At 28.9% G+C, this 26691-nt stretch overlaps 1 protein-coding gene across 1 annotated transcript; it reads right to left on the reverse strand.

Moving 5' to 3' along the window:
* Window positions 1–1110: 1110 nt before the first annotated feature.
* Window positions 1111–6529, reverse strand: LOC103497802 (beta-D-xylosidase 1-like). The gene is made up of 7 exons (XM_008460152.3): window positions 6064–6529; window positions 3621–3902; window positions 3372–3541; window positions 3143–3240; window positions 2941–3051; window positions 2150–2803; window positions 1111–1984 (listed from the first exon to the last, which is right to left on the reverse strand). Exons 1-7 carry the CDS (start codon window positions 6475–6477, stop codon window positions 1398–1400), a joined length of 2316 nt encoding a protein of 771 aa, XP_008458374.3. The 5' UTR covers window positions 6478–6529; the 3' UTR covers window positions 1111–1397.
* Between the last annotated feature and the right edge of the window lie 20162 nt (window positions 6530–26691).

The raw sequence follows: 26691 nt of genomic DNA on the forward strand, positions 1-26691 counted from the left end.
ATTAGAAACCTTTTTCCTTAAAGGAAAAAAGAAGAAGAAGAAAAAAAAAACCAAACATTCGAACTTTTACAAATAAAAAACCCCTACGAAATTCGTGGTCAAAAAATAAACACGTTTTGTTTTCATTGTTAGGTGGAATTAGGTCATTAATCACCAATGTCCCTTTTTAAACTAATAAAAAGCATTTAATCAAAATGTTTGATTAAAAACATTTATTTGTACAATTCAACTGATCTAAGACAATTAATTAGATTAAAATATTTTCGAATTTATTAAATAAAAAAATGTTTAAAAAATAAGAATATACCAAAGTATTTTCAATATTCCCAAATTTAATTCATTTAAAATTTTACGACTATTAATTAATTCAATTAATTATATAATTATCTTGATTTAATTAAAACCTTATAAATCCAACGGTGCCGACAAGAGTTTATTATTCCTTTCTTTAAATAAATCAATGGAGAAATTTTATTCATTTGACTTCACTATTATTTTTTTAAAAAATTGAAAACAGTTTAATTGTTTTTATTTTATGGAATGGGTTAAGATGATTCCATTTTATCAATAACTACCAATCGGCACACAAAAAATAAAATGTGAGAAATTGACTAAAACCATAAAAGCCTATTTAACTTAAACATTGGAGTAAAATTTCATGTTCTTGAAATATTGTAATGTATAAGTTTTTATTATTTTCAATATTCACTATGGTTGCATATGGCCTATTAATAATTTCACATGGATAGATTTAAGTTGTCATTGTCAAAGTATAAGGACAAAATTTATATCACTATATTTCATATATATATACTAGAAACCATTTGAATCTTATAAGATAAAATATTATATCAACTAAATTATGATTGAATAAATGAAGTCTTTCTTAAATTCACTTTATCATAAAAAAAAAAAACACAATACTAAACAAGCAGATATGATCTTACCTACGAAGATATAAAAGTTCGATCCCAATCCCTATCAATAGAGAACATAATTTTTTGGAAATATAATCGTTACATTCATCCATGCATTTTAACATTTCAGTGTGTTTGAGTGCAATAGTAGAATATATAATAATAAATAAATAAATAAATAAAAGTAGAGAAATTTTAAGTATAACATAATACCTTCATTAAGAAAACGAATTTACAATTTAAAAAACTACATAAACAGCCCCTCGCAAATTTGCTGCGTTTGAGGCACGATCGTACTTTCAATACCAAACATCTTATAATCACAATTACTTCGAATTTTCTTCTTCAGCCTATTTGATTTTTTTTTTTTTGATTATTTACAATCAATTCTTCAATTCACCTTTTTAATTACTTCTCTGTAATTTTAACGTAAATTATTGCAAAAACACCATCAAGGTTTACGACAGTGTTCACAATCAATCAGAATTTAATATCCTGTAAATCAGCGTGAAGTGAAATCGAATGAGTGAGATCACCAATATGTAGTTTATGCTCACCAGTCGGAATTCTTCGAGTTCCAAATTCATCAACTCGGCTGAGATGATCGCAAACATGGATTCCGATTCGAACTCGCTTCTGAGATCCGGCCATGAGATGAACCTTTTCGAATCCGATCAAGTGCTTTTCCGGCGACCAGATCGGGTTCGGAGCGGTTGAGAAGACGAGAATGGTGTGAGATCCGTCGACGGTTCCGGTGTTCTTCACGTCGACCTGAATGGGGAGATCGGACACGGAGGCGCAGTCGGTGTGAGAGACTTTGACTGCGGCGGAGGAATTGGGGGAGAGACTTGAGAGAGGAAGTGAGATTTTTGTTGGGGCTTCCGCTATGGAGTGGGAGAATTTTGAGTAGCTTAAACCGAACCCGAATGGGAATACGACCGGGCCCTTGTAGAACCGGTAGGTTCGACCCGGATAACCGGTTGATGGGTCGGGTCTTAGACCCATGTTTGTCATTGGGACCTTTGCTAGGTAGCTTTGTGGGTACCAAGTCATTGGCAATTTTCCTCCTGTATCGTTTCAAGAGATTGTCCAAAAGCTCTTAAAATTCATATACCAATCAAACATTTGTTTAATATTTTGCTATTCATGACGATTCTTCCTATAATTAACTCATAATTATACCTGAACCATTAAAGAAAACTATAAAAATAGAGAGGAAATGAAATGATTACCAGGATTAGTAGCCCCAAACAAAACATCAGCAATGGCTGCACCACCAGCTTGACCAGGATACCCAACCCAAAGAATCCCACTAATTTTCCCATCATTTTTCGCAAACGACACATCAATCGGCCCTCCCGACATTAAAACCACCACCGTCGGCCCTTTACAAGCCCACCCAACTCTCTTTACCAATTCTTCTTGCTTCCCAGGCAATAACACCCCATTTCTATCTCTAGCCTCCGCTTCAATCGACTGGTCCAATCCCACCACTACCACTGCTGCGTCTGCCACACGCGCCGCCGCTTCCGCCTCCCCTATCAGCTGATCCCCAACACACGCGACGTTGGCACAGCCTTTGGCATGGATGGTCTTAACGTACTTTGAGATCCCTTGAAGCGGTGTAGTGTATTCACACGCTACTCCGGCGTAGTTTCCTATCATTGTAACGGTAGCGTCTGAGTTTGGACCGATTACTGCTACTGTTCGGTGGCGTGTGGGGGAGAGTGGTAGAGCTCCGCCTCGGTTCTGGAGAAGGACTATGCCTTGTCTTGCGGCTTCGAGTGCTAGGTGTTTGTGGGCTGGAGTGCATACGTCTTTGGGGCCCAAGTTGCCGTAAGGTTGTGCCGCGGGCTCCCCGTCGAACATTCCGAGCCTCATTTGAACTGAGAGTAAATGAAGCATTAGACTTGAAATATTAGAAGATATAGTGTAGTGTAAAACGAGTTTTACTATGTTTACCGTTTTTCTAAGTTGTTGTTATACATTTAATTATAAGCTAAGTGTTATTTATTGCAATTACCTGAAAGTAGATTGGTTAAGGCATTGTTGAGATCAATTTCTTTTAGGAGTCCTCTTCCCACTGCTGTTGCTGTGTGCACTGCCAAGAATGGTCCACAATCCAAGTCCAAACCTGCAAATCAATGCTAAGTTTAGAGCTATGGTATGTCTTTGTTTTAACCCCTGATTCAACTCAAAATTAATCAAAACATGAAAGTACATACCGGCCTTAATTGTAGACGCAGCTGCTTCTTCCGGTGTAGGAGTGAAATGTTGGCTATCGTACAAAACTCCAACAGAATCGCAATCAGATACAATATACCTGTTTCAATTCACCATTAATCAATGATTTTAATTTAAGATTCTCTTGTCTTTACGCTTCAATCACTCACTCCATAATTAATTGGTGAACTAGAAAACAAGATTCTTCTTAATAATTCCATGGTGACTCACCCATCTAGTCCCCAAGCACCTCGAATTGTGTTCTTAAGCAAATCCGGGTCAGCACAAGTTGGCTTCCCGTTAACCTGATTGTAAGAACACATTACACTTGCCACTTTTCCCTCCACCACACAAGCTTTGAACGGCACGTTGTAAGTGTCCTCTAAATCTTGCTTGCTCACCTGGCCCGGAGAAGAGCCCATTAAGGTTTAATCAGAAAAAGGGCTTCTAATTTCAAAAGCCCATTGATAAAATAAATACCTTAGCGTTGAAATGGTAACGGTCTACGCCATTCCAATTGTCAAGATCATAGGCTGTGTAATGCTTGCAACAAGCTGCCACTTTCAGCCTTCTCCTTCCAGCATTGCCCTGCAGCCCTTGGACGTAATTGGCAGCGTATTTTGCAGCCAAAATCGGGTCCTCGCCGGGAGTTTCTTGGCCTCTCCCCCATCGTGGATCTCGAAAAATGTTCACGTTTGGACTCCAATAGGTTAAACCTGCTGTTCCTCCGTTGTACATGGCTCTTGCTTCGTCTGAAACCACCTACAAATCGATACACATTGCAATCAATGTCATTATTGAGAATTATAATACGTAAATCTTAACACGGTTTAACTCTTCTTTAATCAAGAGGTCAGAAATTTGCATCAATACAATAATAATATAGTCAAGTATAAATTTTTGGTTAATTGATTATTGTCAAGTTGTCAGGGACGGCCATTGAAAGGTTATTTAAGAATGGTTGAAAGGTCTATTGATTACCTAATGATTTGAATTCAAGTAGGAAATTGTGTCAAGGGAACATTGGATTTTTCTTCCTTCTCTAATTTAAAAGAATCACCTAAAATGTGCATAGAATTTAATGTCTAAAAGACAATTAAATTTTACCATATAGTTTTTATCAAAATTATCGATGTAATAGACACTAAATTAAATTTTAAATTAGTTAAAAGTGAACCTAGTTTGAAGTTGATCATCACAATGTTTAATTCTAGTTGGGATGTCCAATCTTTCATCTTCCATAATTATTATAACAAAAAAATTAAAATTCTAAGTATGAACTATCGACGTGTAATTACACATTTGTACAGATTCGATATCCATATTTTAAACATTAAAGTTAAATAAGTAATGCTAATGGTAGAAGTAAAGATGTTTTTAAGCAATGGTAATAAAGTTAAATTTAACTTTTAACCCCCACATAATTGTGCTCACATGGCACACGCATGCTCTGTCAAGTTGACAGCAAGACAGAAGTCAATATCATTTTTCAAACTTTGAGTAATATGTTATTTTTTTCTCCTAAAAATATAGAAAGTTTATATACACACACATATACAGATTAGATGAACAAGTTGTTCTGCTTCCACAGTCGGGACTGAGGAGGACCACTGAATTTTCCATTTTCATGAGGATCAATCAGTACTTTTCAATAGTTTTATGACTTTTTTCTTTACTTTTCTTTTTATAATGCCTTGGAGGCTTCAGGGCATAGCAATTTGTCTTTCCCCTCATCAAGAATCAAACTTCAATGATGCTAAAAAAAAGGTATAATTTAATACAATAATGTTTAAGAAAAAAAGAAAAATATGAATAATGATAAAATGAGAATAAAATCATAAAACATGTAAGTTTGTTTGAAAACCGTAAGAATAAAATGAGTTTTTATAATAAATTAGACCCAAACGATGGATCTGAACACAGGTTTTTGGATGAAATTACAAACACCACACCAAATATTTCACCCCAACATTATTGTTCAGAAGTCTGAAGATTGGATTTTTCAAGGGTCCGTGAAGAACAAAATATTAATTATCAAATATTGGGCCGTGATATTTATTTGTACGCACCCAAAAGAGCTCTCATTGAGCCAAACTATTTGGATTGGTTTAGAATGGAATTCAGTGAACATAATTTTTTGGAAATACAATCGTTTTTTTTTTTTTTTTTTTGTACTTATATGAAAATATAAGTAAAAAAAAAACATTAAAAACTTTCCACATAGTTTTCATAAATATGTAAAAAGAAGACATCAAAAGCTTTTTAAAATTCACACCCGAAACAGTACTTTCACATACTCATATTCATATATATATACACACACACACACATCAATCAACCAATCAATCAAATTACTTCCCTTTCTTCCTACCACTCCAAGGCCAAGTTTGTAATTTACGTTCACAATATTTCAATCATAATAAGGCAAGAAGGTCGCCCATCACTACCACTTAAAATTAAAAAAATAAAAACAAAATTAACATGAACAGATTTCAAATATTAATTCCCTAAAACAGAGATTAAAGAAAAAAAAATCAAATTCGACTAAAAAAGATAAAATAAATCAAACAGTCCATAGTAAAATTTCACTAAAGAGTCTTTTTATTACTAAAGTGCATAAACTAATATCCTAACAAAAAAAACATTATTAAAAAAAAAACAATCACAATGCAGACCTCATCAAAATAAAATTTTTGAAATACCAATAAGATTTCAACTTTAAAAGAAAACTTTCAACGGAAACATTGATTTACATGAACATTCTTTTAAAAAAAATTATAAAAACCAAACCAATTAAAAAAAGATAAATAGTAAATGAACATTCTATTGTGTTTTAATAAATAAAATAAAATGCGAAGGAAGAGAGAGAGAGAGAGAGAGAGAGAGAGAGAGAGAGAGAGAGAGAGAGAGAGAGAATTGTGACCCGTCCGATTTCAAGCCAAAGCGACTGATTGAAAGAAGCAGCGGTTGTGATGACTTGAGGAAAGCTAGTGGCTCCAGGGAAGGGCCCACCAAACTTAGTACCGGGACCCACATTAGAAACTCCATGGAGAGCTTCCGACCACCACTCATACCCTCTAATCCCCAGCCGCGGCACCGCGATTGCATTGTTAACTAAAAGCCTAATCTTTTCACCTAACGTTAATCTCCCAATCAAATCCTTAACTCTCTCTTCAATCCCCAACGACTCCTTACAGAACCCCATATTTCTCGTCCCCACATTCCTCTTGTCACATGCAAACGCCGCCGCCCCCTCCGCCGCTGGTACCCCCACCACCGCCGCTACTACTATCACCACCACCATCGCCACCACCACCGCCGAATACCCATTTGCCATTACAATAATTGGAAGAGAAAACCAATGAGTATATTAATAGCGTAAGTGTGTTGGTTTAGTAGCGTAAGAGACGAAGGAAATGGGTTTTTATAGGGCAAAGTATGCGTTGGTGGGATGATTTTTTTTTTCTTTTCGCTTTCACGATTGGGTTTCCACGTCGACGTTTCTCATGAACAAATTTGGGATTTTCTTTTTCTTTTTCTTTTTCTTTTCATGACCAATGCAATTAGTTTCCTTTTTTTTTTTCTAAATAAATTTTTATTAACCAACATCGTATAAAAGGATTTTAATATGATCACTAATTAAAGGGTTTTGTTTCGTTTTAATTTCGAAGTGTGATAATGTCTCTGCTTTATAGAAATGTTGATTAAAATATAAGAACATGTAAATATCCATAGGTTTCCTTTAAATTAATAAATAAATATTTTACGCTTTTTCTTACTATGTTTTTTACAAAAAATAATATATTATTAATTTCATAACATATAATAAAATTTCGACATTTTGAGTGATGATGACTATTGACATAATTAGAGTATTTTTAGGAAATATTATTCTTAGAAAATATTATATTATTCTTGTATATTCTTTCCTTTAGTGTGTTTCAATATGGTTATATATAGGGCTGTAATCTGTCATTATTATCAATGAATCATCAATGAAATACTGATATTCCATACAATCTAACATGGTATCAGAGCTTTAGGTTTTAGTCGATCTCTATTTTCGTGTTCGATCTCTACCTCCGTCTATCGTCAATGACTAGCCATAGACGGAGGTAGACCCAGCAGCCCCAAATGTAAATCTCCCACTTTCACCCTTTGTTTTTACTTTAAAAAAAAAAAAAAAAAATCCGCCCCCACAATTCCCTAAAAATCCATCAACCGCTAGTCGCTTGCGACCCACGTCCGTCGCCGCCCCCAACTTCAGCCGCCGCTGCCGCTGCCTTCAGATCTGCCATTCCTCGCCCGTTCCTTTGCAACCCACGTCAGCTGCACGAAGCTTCTCACATCAGCCGCCGTCGCCGCCCTTCAAATCCGCTCCGCCCCACCTCCGTTCAGATCTCCGATCCAAGCCGTCAACTCCAAGTCATCGTGGAACAGCCGGAATATCCTCACCACCCTCTTTCCTCTTCAGGATCAAATCCCATTACTTGTTTATGCTTCATGTTTGCATTTAGGGTTTGGCTACTCTCCACTGACGTTCCCTCCTCAACATTATAACACTCCGTCTCTATCTCGATCTATCTATCTATATATATATATATATATATATATATATATATATATATATATATATTATTTATTTATTTATTCTGTTTTCAAATCAAAATTATTTCTTCGACCCAGAAGTTCGGTATGTTCTTCGTAGGTTCTGTTATAGATCGAGGATCTATGTCTCCATCCCATAAGTTCTTCCTTTTGTTCTTCGTGGGATCTATCTCCATCCCAGAAGTTCTTCGTTTTGTTCTTTGTGGGATCTGTCTCCAACCTAGAAGTTCCTTGTGTTTTTCTTCTTCGTGGGTTCTTGATATCCTAGATTTACTGATTTGTTTAGTAAGTTTTTCTAACAAACTCAAGTTTGTGATAACCTTGAGTTTGAGGGAGGATATTGACATAATTAGAGTATTTTTAGGAAATATTATTCTTAGAAAATATTATATTATTCTTGTATGTTCTTTCCTTTAGTGTGTTTTAATATGGTTATATATAGGGCTGTAATCTGTCATTATTATCAATGAATCATCAATGAAATACTGATATTTCATACAATCTAACAATGACAAAAAAAAAAGAAGGAAATTTTTTTCAGTGAAATAATAATATATAAGATAGGGATTGAGAGTGAGCAAATTGTAGACGCATCTGCCGAGTGGGGTACACTCACTATGAGTAGTTACTAAAAAGGAGGATTAGATATAAAACTAAGCAATTAAAAAAGGAGAAGGAAAAAGGAAGTGAAGAGAGACAAATAAATTGTTTTTCTTTTTGCCATCTAAATTGAAAATTAACTTTATTACCTTTTTATTTTATCTACTATAATATATAATTTAATAATAATGGACACCGATTTTAACAAAATTATCTGTTTTTAAGCTTTTGATCAGTTAAATTTTTAAAAATATTTATTTGTGTGGTGAGTTTTTGAATGCAGAAGTGAGGTTAAATTATCAAAATTAATAATATTATAAATGATAACAAATTATTTTTGTTTTTAATTAATTTTAACTAACGTTATTTTTTTTTTCAAAAAGAAGTGTGAAAATTATAATGAAAATTTGGTGGGGAAATAAGAACAGCGGTTTACGGTTGAAAATAAAAACCGAAATCATTATCAAAACGTTGTCTTAGCTCTTAATTTCAATGATGCATTAAATATATATTGTTATAGACTTATGCTTTAAATAACAAATTATTTTGGGTTTTTTTTAAAGATAAATTATTTTTGGTTGTTATGTATTCAAAAGTGGTTATATTAATTATAAATATGTTTTTCTACTACACATTTGAACATCTTAGAGTACTTAAATAATTTGAATTCAAATCCAATTCAAATTTCGTTGATTAATTGTGTAATATTTTAAAAACCTAAAAACCAGATATAAACTAGACAATTAGAACTCGAGAACCCAAAATATATTATTTCACTTGTTAGTTTATCTTTTTTAAATTGTTTTTTTTTTCTTCGAGGAATTGGCATAAATAACAAAAACCTAAAATTACTTAAAAAAAAAAAAAAAACTCAATTGAGCTATAGAAAAATTTTGTTGTATTTTATAAATAGCTTCAATTTCTTTATTATATTTGAAAATGTTCATTTCTTTTTTTATTTCAAACGAAATCGAATATATATGGCTTACTATTTTCATTTTCTTTAATTTCCCTTAGAAAAATGATAAGATAATTAAAAATAAAGAATAATTTAAAAAACATTTTATAAAATAATCCAATATGAAAATTATTTACAAAATATAATAAAATCAATCTTTATTTTTATGGTTTTTTTTAAACTTCATGCTGTATTTTATAAATAGTTTTAATATTTTATTATTTATAATAATTTCCTTAATTTAAGTTTAAAAGGAAAAGAAAAAAAAGAAGGGAAAGGTATGTAAAGAAAGGAAGCTGCCGCCCCTCACGATCACTTTATAGTCTATTGTTAATACCATATTCACATTGAATATTTTGTAGACTTTTCTTTAGATAGATAGTTTGTTCAATTATTATTATTTGCTAACAATTTTTCTTTTTTTTTTTCATTCATTATTTTATGGAAAACGAAAAAGAAACCCATTTTTTAATGATTTTCTTTTGAAATTTCATTATTGTGGTTGAGACGTAAGACACAATTTTAGCTTATATGGGGTCTAGCAAAGTCCCTAACAAGTTTTTTCTTTTTTTGAAAAAAAAAAACTATGTATTGTTTTCTAAAGTTTAGCTATTAATTCATTTGTTTCTTAAAGAAAAGTTATTACAAGAAAATAAACACGAATTTTATAGATCAAATAGTTATTCATCCGTCGATGAAATAACTATATATCCCTTTAGCGACAAATTAATCAAATCCAAAACATGTCTAAAACTAATAATTAAGTTCCATAAAAATTTGGTTAAACATTAATAATATATATTAATTTAATACGTAAGAAAATGCAATGTGAATATGTTTTTACAATTTATGGAGACAACGTTATTAAAATTAGTTGTTTAGAAAAACTAAAAAAAATCAAAATATGGTAATAATAATGACTAATTTTAAGATTTAATATATGAGAATTAAAGGTTGTGTTTACGGACTACAAAAAAATCAATCATAGCAATAAGTTTGTAATTAGAATAAAAAGACTTAGAATGCAATCAATTGAAATAGGAGTATATTGCTATTTCTTTTATTGTTTACCTCGGTTTAATTTTTCTATTAAATCTTGAATTAGAATATAAACGAATGAATATCATAACGTTCTTCTTCACACGATTTTTTGTGTCGATAATGTAACTAATACAATAAAATGCTCACAGTAAAAACCCTAATTCGAAGTTATATTCACACTTTTGAGATAGGTCCAACATTCTATTCTTCTTCCTAATTTTTTTTAATTTAATTATGAGGACCTAAAATGAAATATATAAAAGTAAAAGGGGGTAGAATGAAAAAGAAAAAAGAAACCAAAGAGAAAGAGAGAGAGAGATTAGTGGAGTCTAAAATCATGTGAGAGTAGGCGACCTATGAACGAATAGTGGGGGAAGTCAGAAGAGCCATTTTTAGGGTTTGAATTTTGAAACTCTTTGAAAAGTGAATTGACATTTTCAAAAGCCTTCTCGTGATCTTCTGATTCCAATCTTCACTAAACGACTAACTTATGAAACTACTTATCACAACACTATGTGCTGAGGTAAATATAACGACAAAGTTTAGAAGTGCTTTTCTTAAAATTGTTATTACCATCACCAATTGCATTTATAGAATCCGTTCTTGAGATTGGAGATTTAATGACATATGCTATCTGACATTTTATGTGGCTTTCAATTTCGATTTATCTATCAACATCCGAAAAATGTCTCTCATGTACCGGCTAAGCATAGATCTCTTATCGTACGTGTCCCATTCACGTGGCATTCTAATTTTTCAGATTGATTGACTTCGGCCTGGAGATATTAGGTTGTGTGATTTGTCCTCGTTTTTTTATTTTTTATTTTTGGTTAACATTACTTATTTATTTTTACATATTTGAGAATAATTAATTCTAAATTCATTGATTTTAAAAATCATAAAAAGAATTTTAATTATTCAAAAACACTCCCAAACGTAATGGAAATCGTTGCAAAAGTTTTTAATTGTTCGAAATAAAAAATTAGTTTAAAAGTATAAAATTAAATATTACATTAATTTTAAGTTCTTAGATATATGTTTTTGGACAAAATCACACATAAACATATGCTAAATTAGGCTCTCATTCATGTAGGTACTCTACCCGATTTATTTATTTATTCGACTAACCAAAATTTGCATCATCAATAATAATTATTGAGTACAAGTTTTAATTAATTTAAGACAAATAAATCTTCATACTACACCCACTTTTCTCTTTTCTCACCGACAACTCCTTAAATAAACATAAACAATCGATTCTCAATATACTTTTAATTCATCTTATAAACATATGCAATTTGATAATTATGATGGATGCAAACCTACATAGTCCTACATTTATAAATAAAAATGAACGATCTTAAATGAGAAAGAACTAAATTGAATGGCATTACTAGCTCGTTTCAAGTTTAAAAAAAAACCCTAAGATTCTCGCTCGTTAACTATTTTATTTTTATTTTTTGAAAATTGAGCTCATATATACAAAAGTTTATAATTTTTTATACTTCATGTGCTAATATTTAAAAATTTTAAAGTCAATTCTTTGAATACCAAAGTTGTACGTCATCTTAAAATTGACTAGGATAAATTTTTTGAAAAAAAAAAACTAAAAACTAGATGGTTACCGATTAACCTAATTAAACTATACAATTCATATATTTTTTAATATTTCCTTGTTAGTTATCTTCCTTTTGATCTCTTTGAATTTTCAAAAGTGAAGGATTGCATACCTAAAACATATATAGCGAAAGTATGTGATTGATTGTAATTAAAGTTTTGTATGGTTATTAGTAACAACAAAGTTAATTACAACATTTACATTTTAAAAAATAAAATAAAATAGATGTCTCTCTCTTTCTCCATTTGGATAAGTCTAAAAATGATTTAAATATAAAATTAAGGTTTGTAATCTATAAAAATATCATATAAAAGATGAAATGATTGGTTGTTGTACCAAACCATTTATGTTTATTGAGACAAACAATCAAAACGAACTCCATTTTTTTACTATATAGACAAAGTTTTTGTAAACATTTAAGATAGTATAAAAAATTTAGACTCTTTTTAATTTCAAATGTTGTATTATCGAATTATCGAAGTGAATGTAAATTAGGTCATTTATATTATCATCTAAGTCTAATTTAATCGGTTAAAAAACGTACCATCTTTCAATCGAGAGGTTAATTAGCTAGAGTTTTTCATTTGAAATTTTTAATTAAATAAATAAATAAATAAATAAAAACTAGATAATGTATAGGAATTAGTATGCATGTGTACTAAAAACTAAAAGTAGATGGTCTTTTCCTATGAAAGTTATTTTAAAAACAAGAAAGTTTAAAAAGGAATAAGATGGCACATGCACTCCACAAACCCATAGCCAATAACAAGTGTAGTTCTCTTCTCTTTTCTTTTTCCAAATTTGCCATTGGCTACCCATACCTACTTATATATATATATTTACTGTCTTTATATATATATATATATATATAGAGAATAAGGGTTTGGAGATATATTCTCCTAGAAGTTTATATTAAAAGAAAAAAGCTTCTACAATTATTGAATATAGCTTATACTTTAGGTCTTATCTCAATAATAATAATAATAATAATAATAATAATAATAATAGTACTACTTTAGGTCAAGAACTACTTGCATATATTATTTGGTTGTTATGATAAGAAAATTGATTTTGGCAATAATATATATTATGATAATCTCATGATATGTGAAATGTTATTTGGTGTGCATTAAGTTTTGTTCGTGTAATAATCAATTTTTTTTATAACTGTTATAAAAGAATTGGAATAATTAAATAGGTGTAGGATTTCGCCTATTATTTTATCATGTACGATTGTTCGTAATTTATATACAGTCACATTGAAAACGTGAACTTGTTTGACTATCATGTGGTAATGAGACAAATAAAGGAATTTGAATCGAACAAATTTGACTAGACAAATGAATATAATTAACATCGTGACAAAAAGGTGTTCAAAAATTTAGTTTTGTTAATTGTGATGACTAAGAGGATTATTTTAATTAATTCAATCATATTCAGCACTTCTTGAACAAATCAATAATTTGAAGAGATATATATTTGATTTGAAATTTTGTAGTATGGTCACTGATGGATATAGCATAAGTGGTCCATATATTTTTCAAGTTGGCATGAAATGTATCTTTCGTGTTTGATATTGACTCATACGGAGACAACGTTACAACTAAACTAATTAATAGTTTTAATTGTTATTACGATTTATTTGATTACCACATCGACATCTCGTTTTCAAAACAATGTTGAGTCCGTAAGTATTACAATACTTACAAAGTCAAAATTATGGTGTTAATAAAGTGATTTTGAGCTAAAAAAATACCTCAAAATTAGAAGTTTCATTTCCCAACTCCACATACCCACATATTGTTTTCGAGAAAGGTATGGTATGCTGAGCTTCCCATATTGTTTTGTCCATAACTAATTAATTTCAACTTGTGGTCATCAAAGAGTCAAGTATGCAAAAAGAAAATGGATGAGAGTGACAGTAATATTTCTAGGAGATTCAATTTGGTTTTTTAAAAATGTTTGTCATTTAACATTTTCAATTTAAAAACAATTGTAATTTTTAATTAGAGGTTTAAACCATCGATATTTTATATAGTAATTGATGTTTTATCTACTCTATTTAATTCCATTTTACTTTGATTTTCGAAAGAAAGAAAAAAAAAACAGCTTATATGTAAACTTTTAACTCATGAAAATTAGTACATATCAGAATTTGATAAAAAGAAAAAAAAAATCAATCAATCTCTTAGTTTAGATCTTTATACGACGAATGAAGAACGGAAGCTGAAGGTGTAGATAAATGGGCTTCGAAAGTTAAGTGGGCCAGGGCCTATTAGTTGTAAATAAGGGCCCACCAACCCTATCTTGAGAGAAACTTTTTCGTATGAGAATGCACAAACTATGGATAAATTAAAATAATGAACCAAAATTGTGGAGTCAATTAATATTGATTTGTTTTCTGAAATTTTTTTATAGTTATAAATATTCTCAATAATTTTATTATTTATAATAATTTTTCATAATAATAATAATAATATTCATTATTGTTATTATTATTATTGATAGATAAAGAAGGAAAGATGATGATAAGTTTCATAGGCTAACATTCTTATCCCTCTTTTGAGCAATCACTTTCCCTCGCTTTAAATGATTGTTCTTCATTTTACTACCAATTTTCATTTTCCATTCATTTATTTTTGTGCCCTCTAAATATTGGAACTGTTACTGGGCCATCCTACTCATGTGGGAAACTGGTTGGTTCGGCCTTTTTGTTGAAATATAAAATCGGCCCCCCATATTCTAATTTATTTTATTTAAATTTTAGTCCCTACTAATATCTGTCCTTAAAAGTTTAATATTTTAGTCTCCATGATTTAAAAAAATAGTTCTAAACGGTTTTTGAGGTTACATGGAATATTAGTTAACGAATGATAAAATGGAGTGATGGTTAAATGATGAGTTGGCATGCTGATTAAGCATTGTTTTAGGAAACATTTAAATTAATATATCTCTCGATACATTTGTATGTCACTTAACGATCTAATTTGCTAACTTTTTTTTTTTTATCTCAATTTCTTTTGATGACCTTTATTTTATAAGTAAAAGACTATAATTTTTAGTAAATTTAAAAACTAATAACTTTGAAGGCAAGAAGTACAAAATTTGGAATAAAAATTCAAATAATTACTAAATACGACGTAAATAATTTAGATTATAAATTTAGTTTATAAACTTTACGTTTGTGTTTATGGTTTCTAAATTTTAGAAAACGAATAGACCTCTAGTATTTAATTTTATATGTAACATGTCATTTAACTTTCAATTTTAGTAGGTTCTTTATGAATTTGGCATTATTAAAGATAATTGTTTTACTATATATAAATTTAAATTTAAATTTAAAAATTGTATGATCGTGAAAGTTAGAAAATTGGAAGAATCAAATAACCACAGATTGAAAATCAAAGAAAAATGATTAAGAATGAGCCGATACTAACTAATTGGATATAGTTTGCCAAAAAAAAAAAAAATAAATAATCATTATCTTTAGTATTTAAAAAGAAATAATTTATTATTGTTATTGTTTTGCTTTTATTTCAACGATTGATAGGCATTAACAAACTAACCATACAAAACAAGCTAAAATATAATTATTTCACCAAACAGGTAATTTCAGTTAAATTGATCAAAATAGTTTTGATTCACTTGTTTGACCATTTTTGTTTCTCAATCTAACTCCACTACATATATTAAAAGTTTTTCGAGTCTTTCATCGACAAAATTATCAGATACGTTACTATACTATTCCTATCTTTTTATAATACTAATAATAAGTAAATAAATAAAAATAAAATTTGCTCTTGTAATTTTAAAAGTTGAGAATTTCGTATTTTTAGTTCGATAAAAATCTCATAATCAATATTAGTTGTTTGATGGATTATTAAAGTTGACATTTAATAGATGTTTTAAACACAAAACTTCTAGAAATATTCTAAAGTATAGAAGCTAGTCTTCTATCTATAATAGACAATGAAGATAACGACGTTTTTCTATATTTATAATTAGTTGGTTCGTTTTTTTATATGAAAACATTTCTAAAATATATTTGTTCTAAATTAAGGAAATAAATTTAAATTCTTTCCAAACGGATGAAATTTGTAATTTTAACACACAAATTTTTTTTTTCTCAAATAAGGAAGAAGAAAAGAAGAGGAATATAACATTTAGACGGAAATAAAGGGAAATGTTCATAGATGGGTGGGGGTGGGGTAAAGCAAAACACAAGTGACCACGTAAGAGTCCTATGTTTATCCAACCACGTAAGACCATAATCTAATAAATTTAATTACATCTCCATAAACAAAATATTGATGGAAAAAATGATCCATATATAAATAAAATACCCATGAATAGTTTATTTAAAATTTTAATGTACCTACAAGGTTATATTTACTATTAGTGATGCTCTTATATAGATTCCAAATATATAAACGTATATATTTTTTTGTGTCGATGTTGTATTAAAGAAATATTGATAGAATATATTAATTGTTGTGTCGTGACGAACTACTATCTTGAAAGGAATTTCGAGTGACCGTGGTGCTAATCATGATGTTGGTTGCTTCCCAAGGTTAACACGGCTTCCCAGTACTGACGTGCACTCGTCAGAACAGGGGATATAAACAAAAAATTTATTTTCAGAACATAAGAGGAAGCGAAGAATGAGAGGAGGGAATTGGAAGAATGTTTGATGTGTTGAAACCAGTTGAGTTCTGTCCAATTTACAGAGAACCGAAGGAGGTAGAGTGTGGACGAGAGTGATCGTCGGGAGAGCGTGGACGAGAGTGACGATCGCAACGTTTTGGCAGGGAGTGAATGTTGGAGGCGCACACGTTGAACAAAAAAACTTGGGGCGAGTAGACTATGTAAATGATTTACACGTGTTCATGTAAATTATCAAAAGAAATAGTGGGTAAAAAGGTAAATTACCAAAAATATAGGTAATAAAAAAATACATCATTTATTCGCGTAAGAGCGGTTACCCGAGTCCAAGCCTGTCAGTTCGACAGGACAGACAGCGGCGCACGTGTGGCGACAGGGTTATACTATTACCACCAACTTAGTTTGATATCCTCTTTGAGTCGTTGAGAATATATATTACTTTAACTTTGCTATTTGGGTCAAAACCCATAAGTCATTTCCAACAATATACATGTTGCAAAAGCAGATTCAGGCGGATTCGTACGTTTGGTCGAAAATACGCTTTATAGTTTAGTTAAAATGAGTTTGAAAAAAGTGTAAAGAATGTTCGGAGATGGTTATACCACTAGACTAAACTGTGATATTGGTATTTTTTCGATTATATATATATATATAACCTAAAATTGAGGAGGATTCAAATCGCCTGAAATGATGTATTATAGCAATTGAAATGAAATATTTCTTAAATCTTATGATAATATATAAATAATCTTTAACGAAACTCTTTTGTATCGTGGGACCATCAATCATGTTTTAAGTGAATTTTCTTAGTCAAATCAAAAGGAATTAGTTATCTCCTAAAGTAACTAATCTTATAATAACAAAGCAAACAAGGGGGCCCCTTAAACCTCGTGTTTTACCTTCTTTCTAAAGCATCTGGATGAGCTCTACCATACCATACTATATCTTTGTGGAAAGATTTAGTTTTACCCTCTAGACTTTGTTTAGTGGGTGAACTTTTATATTTTCCATTTCATCCCATTCAACCAAAGATTTAGAAATATGTGACTTTTTTTCTTTTTCTATTGCGCTATATTTAAAACTTAACTAGTTTAAATTGATAATTTTTTAACTTTATTATGTAACGGTTCAATATGTGTACTTCGATAGCAATTTGGTGTATAAACTTTTTACCATATAATCGTTTAGTACGAAAATTTAAAAATTTGTAACGATTTAAATATTATTGCTAAATCATGTAGATTAATCGAGAAACTAATTTAGGTTTAGTGACGAGATAGATTTTTTTTTTTTTTTTTTTGACTGAATTTGTCCCATATGTTTATAAGCTATGAATCTAATACTTCAATAAATAAATTTGTTTAGAAAAAGTGGGTACGAATTTATTTATACATTATTAGGTCGTCAGCTTTTATATAATAAACTTATATTAATATCTCTTAAAAATCACATGCAACTCACGTGTTTGGCTGTTAGGGCAATGGGTTGCCTAAAATCAGTACAACGTTGTTTGGGCCGCAGTCATTGTTTTCGGCCCATTCGTGGGAAGCAGTGGATAGGAAATGGGCCCGAACTTAACTGGGCCTTTTAAACTCCATATATTATATTCAAAATAATTAAATATATAGCAATATTTTAAAGAAATTATAAATATAGTAAAACTTGTCAAAATCTATCGATGATAGAGTCTATCATTGACAGACCACGTAGCAAATGTTGGCCTATCACTGATAAACCATAAGAGTCTATCGATAGAAGTCTATTACTGATAGACTTTGTTATATTTACAATTTTTTTGAAATATTATTACATACTCAATACTTATCCTCTAAAAATTACTACTTATTATAATTACCCAAAAATTTAAATGATTAATTTTTCTTGTAAAAGTTTGAAGAATAATAATATAGTTCGTAACAATATTTGAAAATGTAACAAATCGATCAATATATGAGGTAAAAAGTTGAAATTGTTAGCACATTTAAATTGAGTGGTTATATTGTTATAAAATAAAAAATATTGATCTCAACAAATACAATAAGTAATAAGTAAGTTAATTAATAAATAGTCGAATTTCAATTTAAAATTTAGATCAAAAGTGCTTTAAGAAAAATTTGAAAATTATTTTAAATGTTTACAAAATACAACAATCTATTTGTGGTAAACCGTAATAAACTATTCATATGTATTAATCACAATATATAGATAGATACAAATGATAGTCTATCTCAATCTATCACGATCCATTGTAAATTGACGATTGCGATTTATTATATCATATTCTATAAATATTTTAATTTATTTTACTATATTTAAAAATAGACTTTATCTAAGTAATGTGACAAAATTAAAAAAAGAATTGGGATAAAGAGAGTTTGTTTTTGTTTCTTTTATAAGGTATATGAGCTTTCTTGTTTCTTTTTCTTCTTTTTTCGAGGATGAGACCTCGTGCATATAACTCTTTTCTTTGACTGTATGCATTTCTTTGTTTTTTTGTTCTGAAAAAGTTACTGATATTTTATTGTCAGAACAAACAATATAAATAAAATTATCATCCAATCATATTCCATATACTGTAATATTGGCTATCTCGTGATATTTTAATTGGTTCATACTAAACTTTATATAAATGTATTTGTATTTCCAATGTATAACCATGAAGTATAACATAGTTAATATATAACTACTACTACCGGTTGGCAGAGTATGAATTGGAATCATACACAGTAGTTTATGACTTTTATCTTTTTCTTTTGTCCCCGTGAATTATTTATTTATTTATTTAATAACACGTAAAGTGAGAGATTCAAACTTTTGATATTCTGGTCAAGAGCACACGTGAGATGAGAGATTCAAATCGAGTTATATTCACATTGATATTCATTTCTCTTTTTCTAGTTATATTTACATAAAAATCCATTGTTTTCTCGACGATTTTTTACAGAACCAAAAATACAATCGTTATGTCCTTCAAAAATAAAATTGATTTAGACCATCTCAATAGGCTAATATGACAGCCAACTCATAAGTGAAACTTACGCTTATTATAGACGGGCTTGAATCAAAGAAAGAATGAAACTATATATTACATAAAAACTTGTATTTATATGAAGAAAAGGTTACTACATTTAAAGAATAGATGAAACCAAAACGTTTCAGATTTGGAGCAGTTATGATTCTATATATTACACTATTACTAAATAGTTTTATATCCAAAATTAAAATATAACATTAAAAAAATAACATTATTTTTTTTTCCATTGAAGTGCAATTAGAGCTATTCAAACCCATGTCTAATTCAAACAACAACAACGATACGATGCTTTTATATACATTCCCTCTTTTCAACTCACAATTTTTCGGTATACGTAGGACAAATATTGCCTTCATATATACAAAAAACTTGTAAGCAATGAACTATAATAGGACATTTTAGGTAAATATAATTAATTATTATAATCTTAGGTTATTATAGTTTGTGTTTCGGGTGTAGATTAATTTAGTTTGAATTATAATAGTAAGTCTTATGTGTATAGATTATTTTAGTTTGATAAGAGAATAGCACGGTAACAAATAATAAAAAAAATGATAAATATCAAATAGTAAAAACTATAACAAATTACAAGTTTTGAAACCGTATTTATTATAGCTAATTTAAGTAGTCTTGTTGGTCATAGACCCGGGTATGTGGTTGTAAGGCATTCTCAACATTTTTCTCCATCTTTTTGCCACACACATACATATATATTCAATTTTCAAATTTTGTACTATATAAAATATATGTTGTCTTTTTTCTTCCCAACTTTCTCAATCTACAACCCCACCCCTCTCTCTCTCTCTCTCTCTTTCATGTTTGTATTATTTCACTTTTTTTTTCTTTTCGCTGTTGTGTTATGTAGTTCTCTTTTTTTTTTTTTTCACATTATTTTAATAACAAATTATTATCATAAATATTATAAAATAAATACCATTTATACTATTTGATAAAATCCGATCGACATTATCATAACACATGAAGATACCAATTTTTAGTGTCCATTTTGTGCTTGTCAAATTGCTTATAAATAGTGACATGTATTCGGTGAGACCTACGCATATCGGTGGAAATTCTAGAGAAATTAGAGATAAAAGAATATTTTAGAAGAATTTTTCTATTTTCATAATTTCACAATTCCTTACTTTTTTATTTTAATGTTATATTTTTTTTCAATTTCTATGTTTTCGTTGTGCCTCGTTTTTTTCAACATAAACCATAATTATTGTGGTTTTTTTTAACATACATGTTAATATATTCGTAAATTTGAAGATTAATGATTATACTAATATAAATATCATTATTGTTATCTTTATCGTTAATGTAATAAAATTTACATCCTATATTATTTCACGTAAGTATAAATAAATAACAAAAATACAAACTATGTGAATTTATTATATAAGTATGATAAATGCGTACCATTTTTTTCTCATTTTTAGTTTATCTTTAAGTAAAGAGTTACGTTTTTCAACATCTATTGTTGTTGCACTTTGGTCTTCAATGCAAAAAGTCGTCCAAGTCCGGCAAATAATGATGAAAGAAACGAGTCAGCAACTGAACGGATTGTTAAAAGGATCAAAGACTGCAAAACAGAAACTGGATTAAGGTTGAGTCGCGGAAAATGCTCTCGTTAAGATATTTCGCAGCTCTGCTCTAAATCGTGTAAACAAAAAAATGTCTCGTCATCCTCAGGATAAAACAGTCATTTTTCCGTCAATCAGTTTTGCACATAAACTAATTTGAACCAAAACACTCAAAAAAAAAAAAAAAACACAGCTCGAAAAACTTTTAAGAGAATGATAATTTGTGAGAAGATTGCTTTTTGTGTGTTGTGAGAATGAGAATGAGGGAACTATATATAGTATGGGGAGGATCGGCCAACAGTCAAATTCATTAAGGAAACGTTAAGAATTTAATTATTAAACGGTCAAAAATTAATAAAACGTCAACGGTCAACTAACGATCAACAATTAATTCAAAAAGCGTTTCCCAATTTCTTACAATATTTTCCTCCGATATATATATATATATATATATATATATATATATATCAAATTGAACATGTATGAGACTGTTAAATCCAACATAACTCAAGAAGCTCTGCCCACAATTGAATTTAGGAAATGGTATGAAAATCTTATAATATCTCAACAGTACTTTTCAATTTTATAATTGCACTTAACCCATGAAACATCTACGCAAATGCCCTAATTTGAATATGACTTTTCACAAATGCCTTTACTTCTCCTTTTCAGCCTTTTTTGACATATATCAAATTGCTGACATCATCCTTTGGAAAAAGATTTTATGGTTCCATTAATTTGCACCCTATATTTCTCAATTTCATTAATTTGTGGACCCTAAATTTGACGAAGCATAAAGAAGTTCTTAACTCGTGACCATTTTTTTTTTTTATTTTTAAATAGTTATCTTTATACAAATTAACTATGAAATAATTTTGCCAAAAATTGCAATATATATATATATATATATATATATATATATATATATACATACATATTCATTTTTCTCTACATTGTTATCAACTTAATATCGTATATAATGTTACATTGTCTAAGGCATGCATAAGCTATATTTTCTTTTAACAATATATATAGATAGTTATCTATAAGTTATTGGGAGGTTAAAGAAAATCTAAGATTAAAATTTCAATGTTTGTGTAAGTTTGATACATTTCCATGAAATTGAAAGTTTAATTAGAAATTAGACAACTTTGACAAAGGAAGAGGTCAAGATTGTGAAGTAACGTAAATGGTTCGACTTTTTTTATAAAATTGATGTTATTGTAATTTATTTATAATTAATGACTGTTGAATAAGAACTTTTGGAACCAATCACAAATTGCTACGTCATTTACTAAAATAATTGTATTTGGGATTAACTAAAAATTCACATGTGTCCCAAATTAAATAAAATTGGCATGTGTGCCAAATTAAATTTAAAAACCAATTTGACAATTCTAACGATGTCACGTGTCTTTATTATGTCAATTGGATCAAATTAATTATTTTGGTTCAATTAAATATCATTTAGTTGGGTTAAAATTCAATTGACCTAATTTAGCCCAAATCCATGCGATTGAGTGCATAGGTATGGTCCATGGACCAGACCAACCTAAGTCGCCTACCGGGAAATTCTCTTCGTTTGTAGGGGTTGGAAATTTTTGTCTAAAGAGAATTCTAGAAGCCTTTCAACTTCTGAAGTCATTCTTCCAAGACTCCAACTTCAAGAACACCCTCGAATATTGAAACTCCTTTGAAGATACAAGCTTTCTTCGAAAACTAAACTTCAAGAACACCTTCAAAGATTGAAGTTTTTTTGAAGATACAAACTTTCTTCCAAAACTACAACTTCAAGAACACCCTTGAAGATTGAAACTCCTTTTGAAGATCCAAGCATTCGTCCAAGACTCCAACTCCAAGAACATCACGCGCTTCCTTAAATCAAGCGTAAGCGTCTAGTCGAGAGAGAATCAGATGATCAAATTCTAGAGATCGGACCACATCGCATCAAATCAACGTAAATACAACATCAACACAAATTCAAGTCCACGAATCAAATTTCTTCGAAAATCTCGTGTGAAGAATGACCAATCAAACAGGATTTTAATTAAGTTCATCATTGTTATAATTTTACACGTACGTACATATGGAAGTTATGACACACCAACTTTTAAAGTTAAAAGAGTACTTAAACAATACATTATACATTTGTAATTGGCTTTTTAGTTTGGTGTATAATAAGCACCCAATCCTAAGAAGAAAAAAAGTCTAATAAATAATTGATCTATGTAACATTTTTCTAATCGACTGAATTGTGTACACTTTTTAAAATCAAAGAGGTTATATAGAAAAAACGATTTATTTATTTTTATTGAAAGACCATTATCTAAAGTTGTAATTAATAATGATGATAGATCATCCGTTTAAGCAAATTATTAGATAAAAAAGCGAATTACTATTTGACATGATTGATTTATCCTTATGATGAATCACTATTTATGCCTTTAAAAAGAAAAAGAAAATTTGTCAACGATAAAAAAGGTTTGACAAAATACTCGCACATAAAAATAAAATTGTGTGTAAATTAAATCATTTTTAACCGTAGTGATATTTTATTATTGTATAAATATTTTGTTACTTTTTATTATATATTTGAAACGAAGCTAAAACAATAGGTGACAAATAGTGTAGATTTAAATAAACTAAACAATGACAAATATCATTTTCTATTCCCCATATTTGATATCAATTTAAGAGACGAAATCAACAAAATTAATAAAATATAACCAAGATGACAATAAAAAATCCCTAATAAAAATTATTTGAAAGTGGCTAAATGTTTATTTTTCATTTTGAATATTTTAATGAGTTTTTTTTTCTTTCATATTTTTTTATATTTTGTTAGAAATATCCAGTGATGTGGATACCTTAGCCATATTTCTATTGACTCTTTTATAAAATTAGAATATCGAAATTTCCATTTAAATAATTTTTTTTTAAACAAATTTAAAATTTATCTTAAAGTATTTATTTCAAAATAGTTTAAAATTAATCAAGGTTTATTGAGTCTATTCATATTTGTATTTTTCCTTTTTATATATAGTTTTTTCCTTGATTGATTATGTCGTAGTCTATTTACAATTATTCAGTAATATACAAATTTACAAAATTAAAAGGATAACAGTAATAATAATTATTTAAAAATAACAAATCGTGAATAAATGATTTTTTATATTAAAATTTGTGAATATATTTCTTATTGTCGACGACGTGAACTCTTCATTTCTGAGAGGGAAACTCTAACGGAATTATGGGTTTCAAACTTAATTAATGAGTTCGTGGAAAATTAAAAAGAAAATAATAAATGTGATTAAGTGACTAAGTCTTCATTTCAAAAGAAAATAATAATAATAAAGATTGTGGCTGAATTAAGTGTAGAAGAAGAGGTAAAGTGAGGGATACACAAATCTCACGGCCCACAAACGGCAAGCTCTAGAAAAGCGTCCACTGTTAGATCCGTACGATGTAACCTTCCATTAAATTTCAATGTCTTTTTACAATCAATTCACACTTATACTCAACAAAAGAAAATAAATTTTTCCCATTAATACACTGACGTGTGTGTGTATATATATATATATATATGTAGAGAGATAATATGTATTTATTTTCTTACTTTTTTTTTTTTTTTATAGATTATTCGTTACTTCAAACTATACTTTTATGAGTCGACTCACATTTGAAGTTCTAACTATTAAAATTACTAATTTTTATGGGACGTTTGTAAAAATAGAAAAAAGAATTTTATGATAATAGAACCTATGTTACTGTATTTTCTAAATTTCAAAAGTAGTAAATTTAGAAGTAAATAGTCTTATGATATATCTAATTACTTGTCATGTTTGCAATATGCTAAAAAAAAGTGTTATGAGAATTTTTTTTTTTTTTTGTCATATGATGTAATTTTCTAATTTTTATTGTAAATGTTATTTTTCCAATTCTCAGTTAATTATACTTAATATTGTTTTGAAACATTTTTTATGTAATATTTACTATTTCTCAAAATACATCTCTTGTTTTGTAGGGTAGCTTTGCAACGTTTGTTTAAATTTTGAAAATAGTATTTGAATTGCCTTTGTTTAAAAGTACTATTGGTTTAAAAGTACATTGATTATTGTGATGGATATAAACCGAACAAAACTTAGGAATATAAAAACCAAAATTAATTCCAAAATGAACAAGTTTATTTACGAACATTTAAACCTTCAATCTTATAATGTTTGCAAATCAAATGTGTAGTTGAAACGTAAAGAAAAATATGAATCAATAAACAACACATATACAAGTTATAAAGAGGGAAAGCCTAAATGTTTTGATTTGAATTATGAATTACGAGTTCATTTGGTTGGAATATTTGCATTTTGAAAAGTACGAATTTTTCCGTTTCAATAAATTGTCGTTGTTTGATCGTTTAATCTAACTACAAACAAGCCTATTATTTGATCTCATGTGATGAGATCCGTTTTAGTCAAACAAATTGTTGGATTAATCGAAATTAGAAAGTTACTCAAGTTTTTCAAAAATTCTTTTAAATTGTATGTAGATTTTAAAATGACTTTAATATATTAAGTTTAACTACTTCAAGATCGAACTAATACACTTTTTAAATGATAATCGTTCACTACCTACCTAATTATGCTTGAATTGACAACTTTAATATATAATTTGATATGAGATCTCAATATTTTAATCAATATAGAATTTAAAGTTGAAGAATGCTTCATAACAGAAAGATAAACACACTTCTTATTAGACTTTCTAAAATAAAATTAAACTATAATTTAAGTATATTTTTTATTTTTTAATTCGATCACCATAAAATTGAAAATCGATATTCCACTTCTAAAACGATACTATCTATTTTTCAAATAATTATTAATTATAACTAAACAAGACAAACTTTATAACAATCTTAATTTTAAAATTTACTATTGACCTCTCGCAAATGCTATACCATCGTTTCATATTTCTCAAATAGACATTTGTTTTAAAAAACAACATCTATAATTTTAATTCTCAAAAAAATTAAGAAAAAGATATCTCCCTTTATGATTTCGTGATTTTGTAATTGTGTTCGGTAGGTGACATTTATTCATTTTAATCATTTTGTTTATTCCACTTTAAAAAGGTGATTAGAAATTTAGAAACGTGTTTGATCTCTTGTTTTCGTAGTTGTATTTTGAATGTAATTAAACTTTTCTCCTCCCTTGACTCGGGATTTTTTTTAATTATCTTTAAAAAAAAAAGAAGCTTAAATGTTTTTTTTTTTTAATAAAAAATAAAAAGTTAAAGGCTTAAAAGTTAAAGCAAATTTCCTTTGAAAAAAGAATAATAATAATTAAATAAAGATAAAGATACCTTTTACACCTTTAAAAATTAAGATTAAACCGAAGAAAAAAAAGAAAATCAAACAAAATCGAGGCCCCGCCAACCCGACCCAGGCT

The sequence above is a fragment of the Cucumis melo genome, chromosome 11 (genome assembly GCF_025177605.1).
Source record: "Cucumis melo cultivar AY chromosome 11, USDA_Cmelo_AY_1.0, whole genome shotgun sequence".
In the NCBI taxonomy this organism is placed as follows: domain Eukaryota; kingdom Viridiplantae; phylum Streptophyta; class Magnoliopsida; order Cucurbitales; family Cucurbitaceae; genus Cucumis; species Cucumis melo.

Coding starts and splice junctions, on each gene's coding strand:
- LOC103497802 (XM_008460152.3), bottom strand. CDS start 6,477: ATGGCAAATGGGTATTCGGCGGTGGTGGTGGCGATGGTGGTGGTGATA. Junction 3,241..3,371: donor GGTGCTTGGGGACTAGATGG/GTGAGTCACCAT, acceptor GAATTGAAACAG/GTATATTGTATCTGATTGCG. Junction 1,985..2,149: donor GTTTGGGGCTACTAATCCTG/GTAATCATTTCA, acceptor GAAACGATACAG/GAGGAAAATTGCCAATGACT.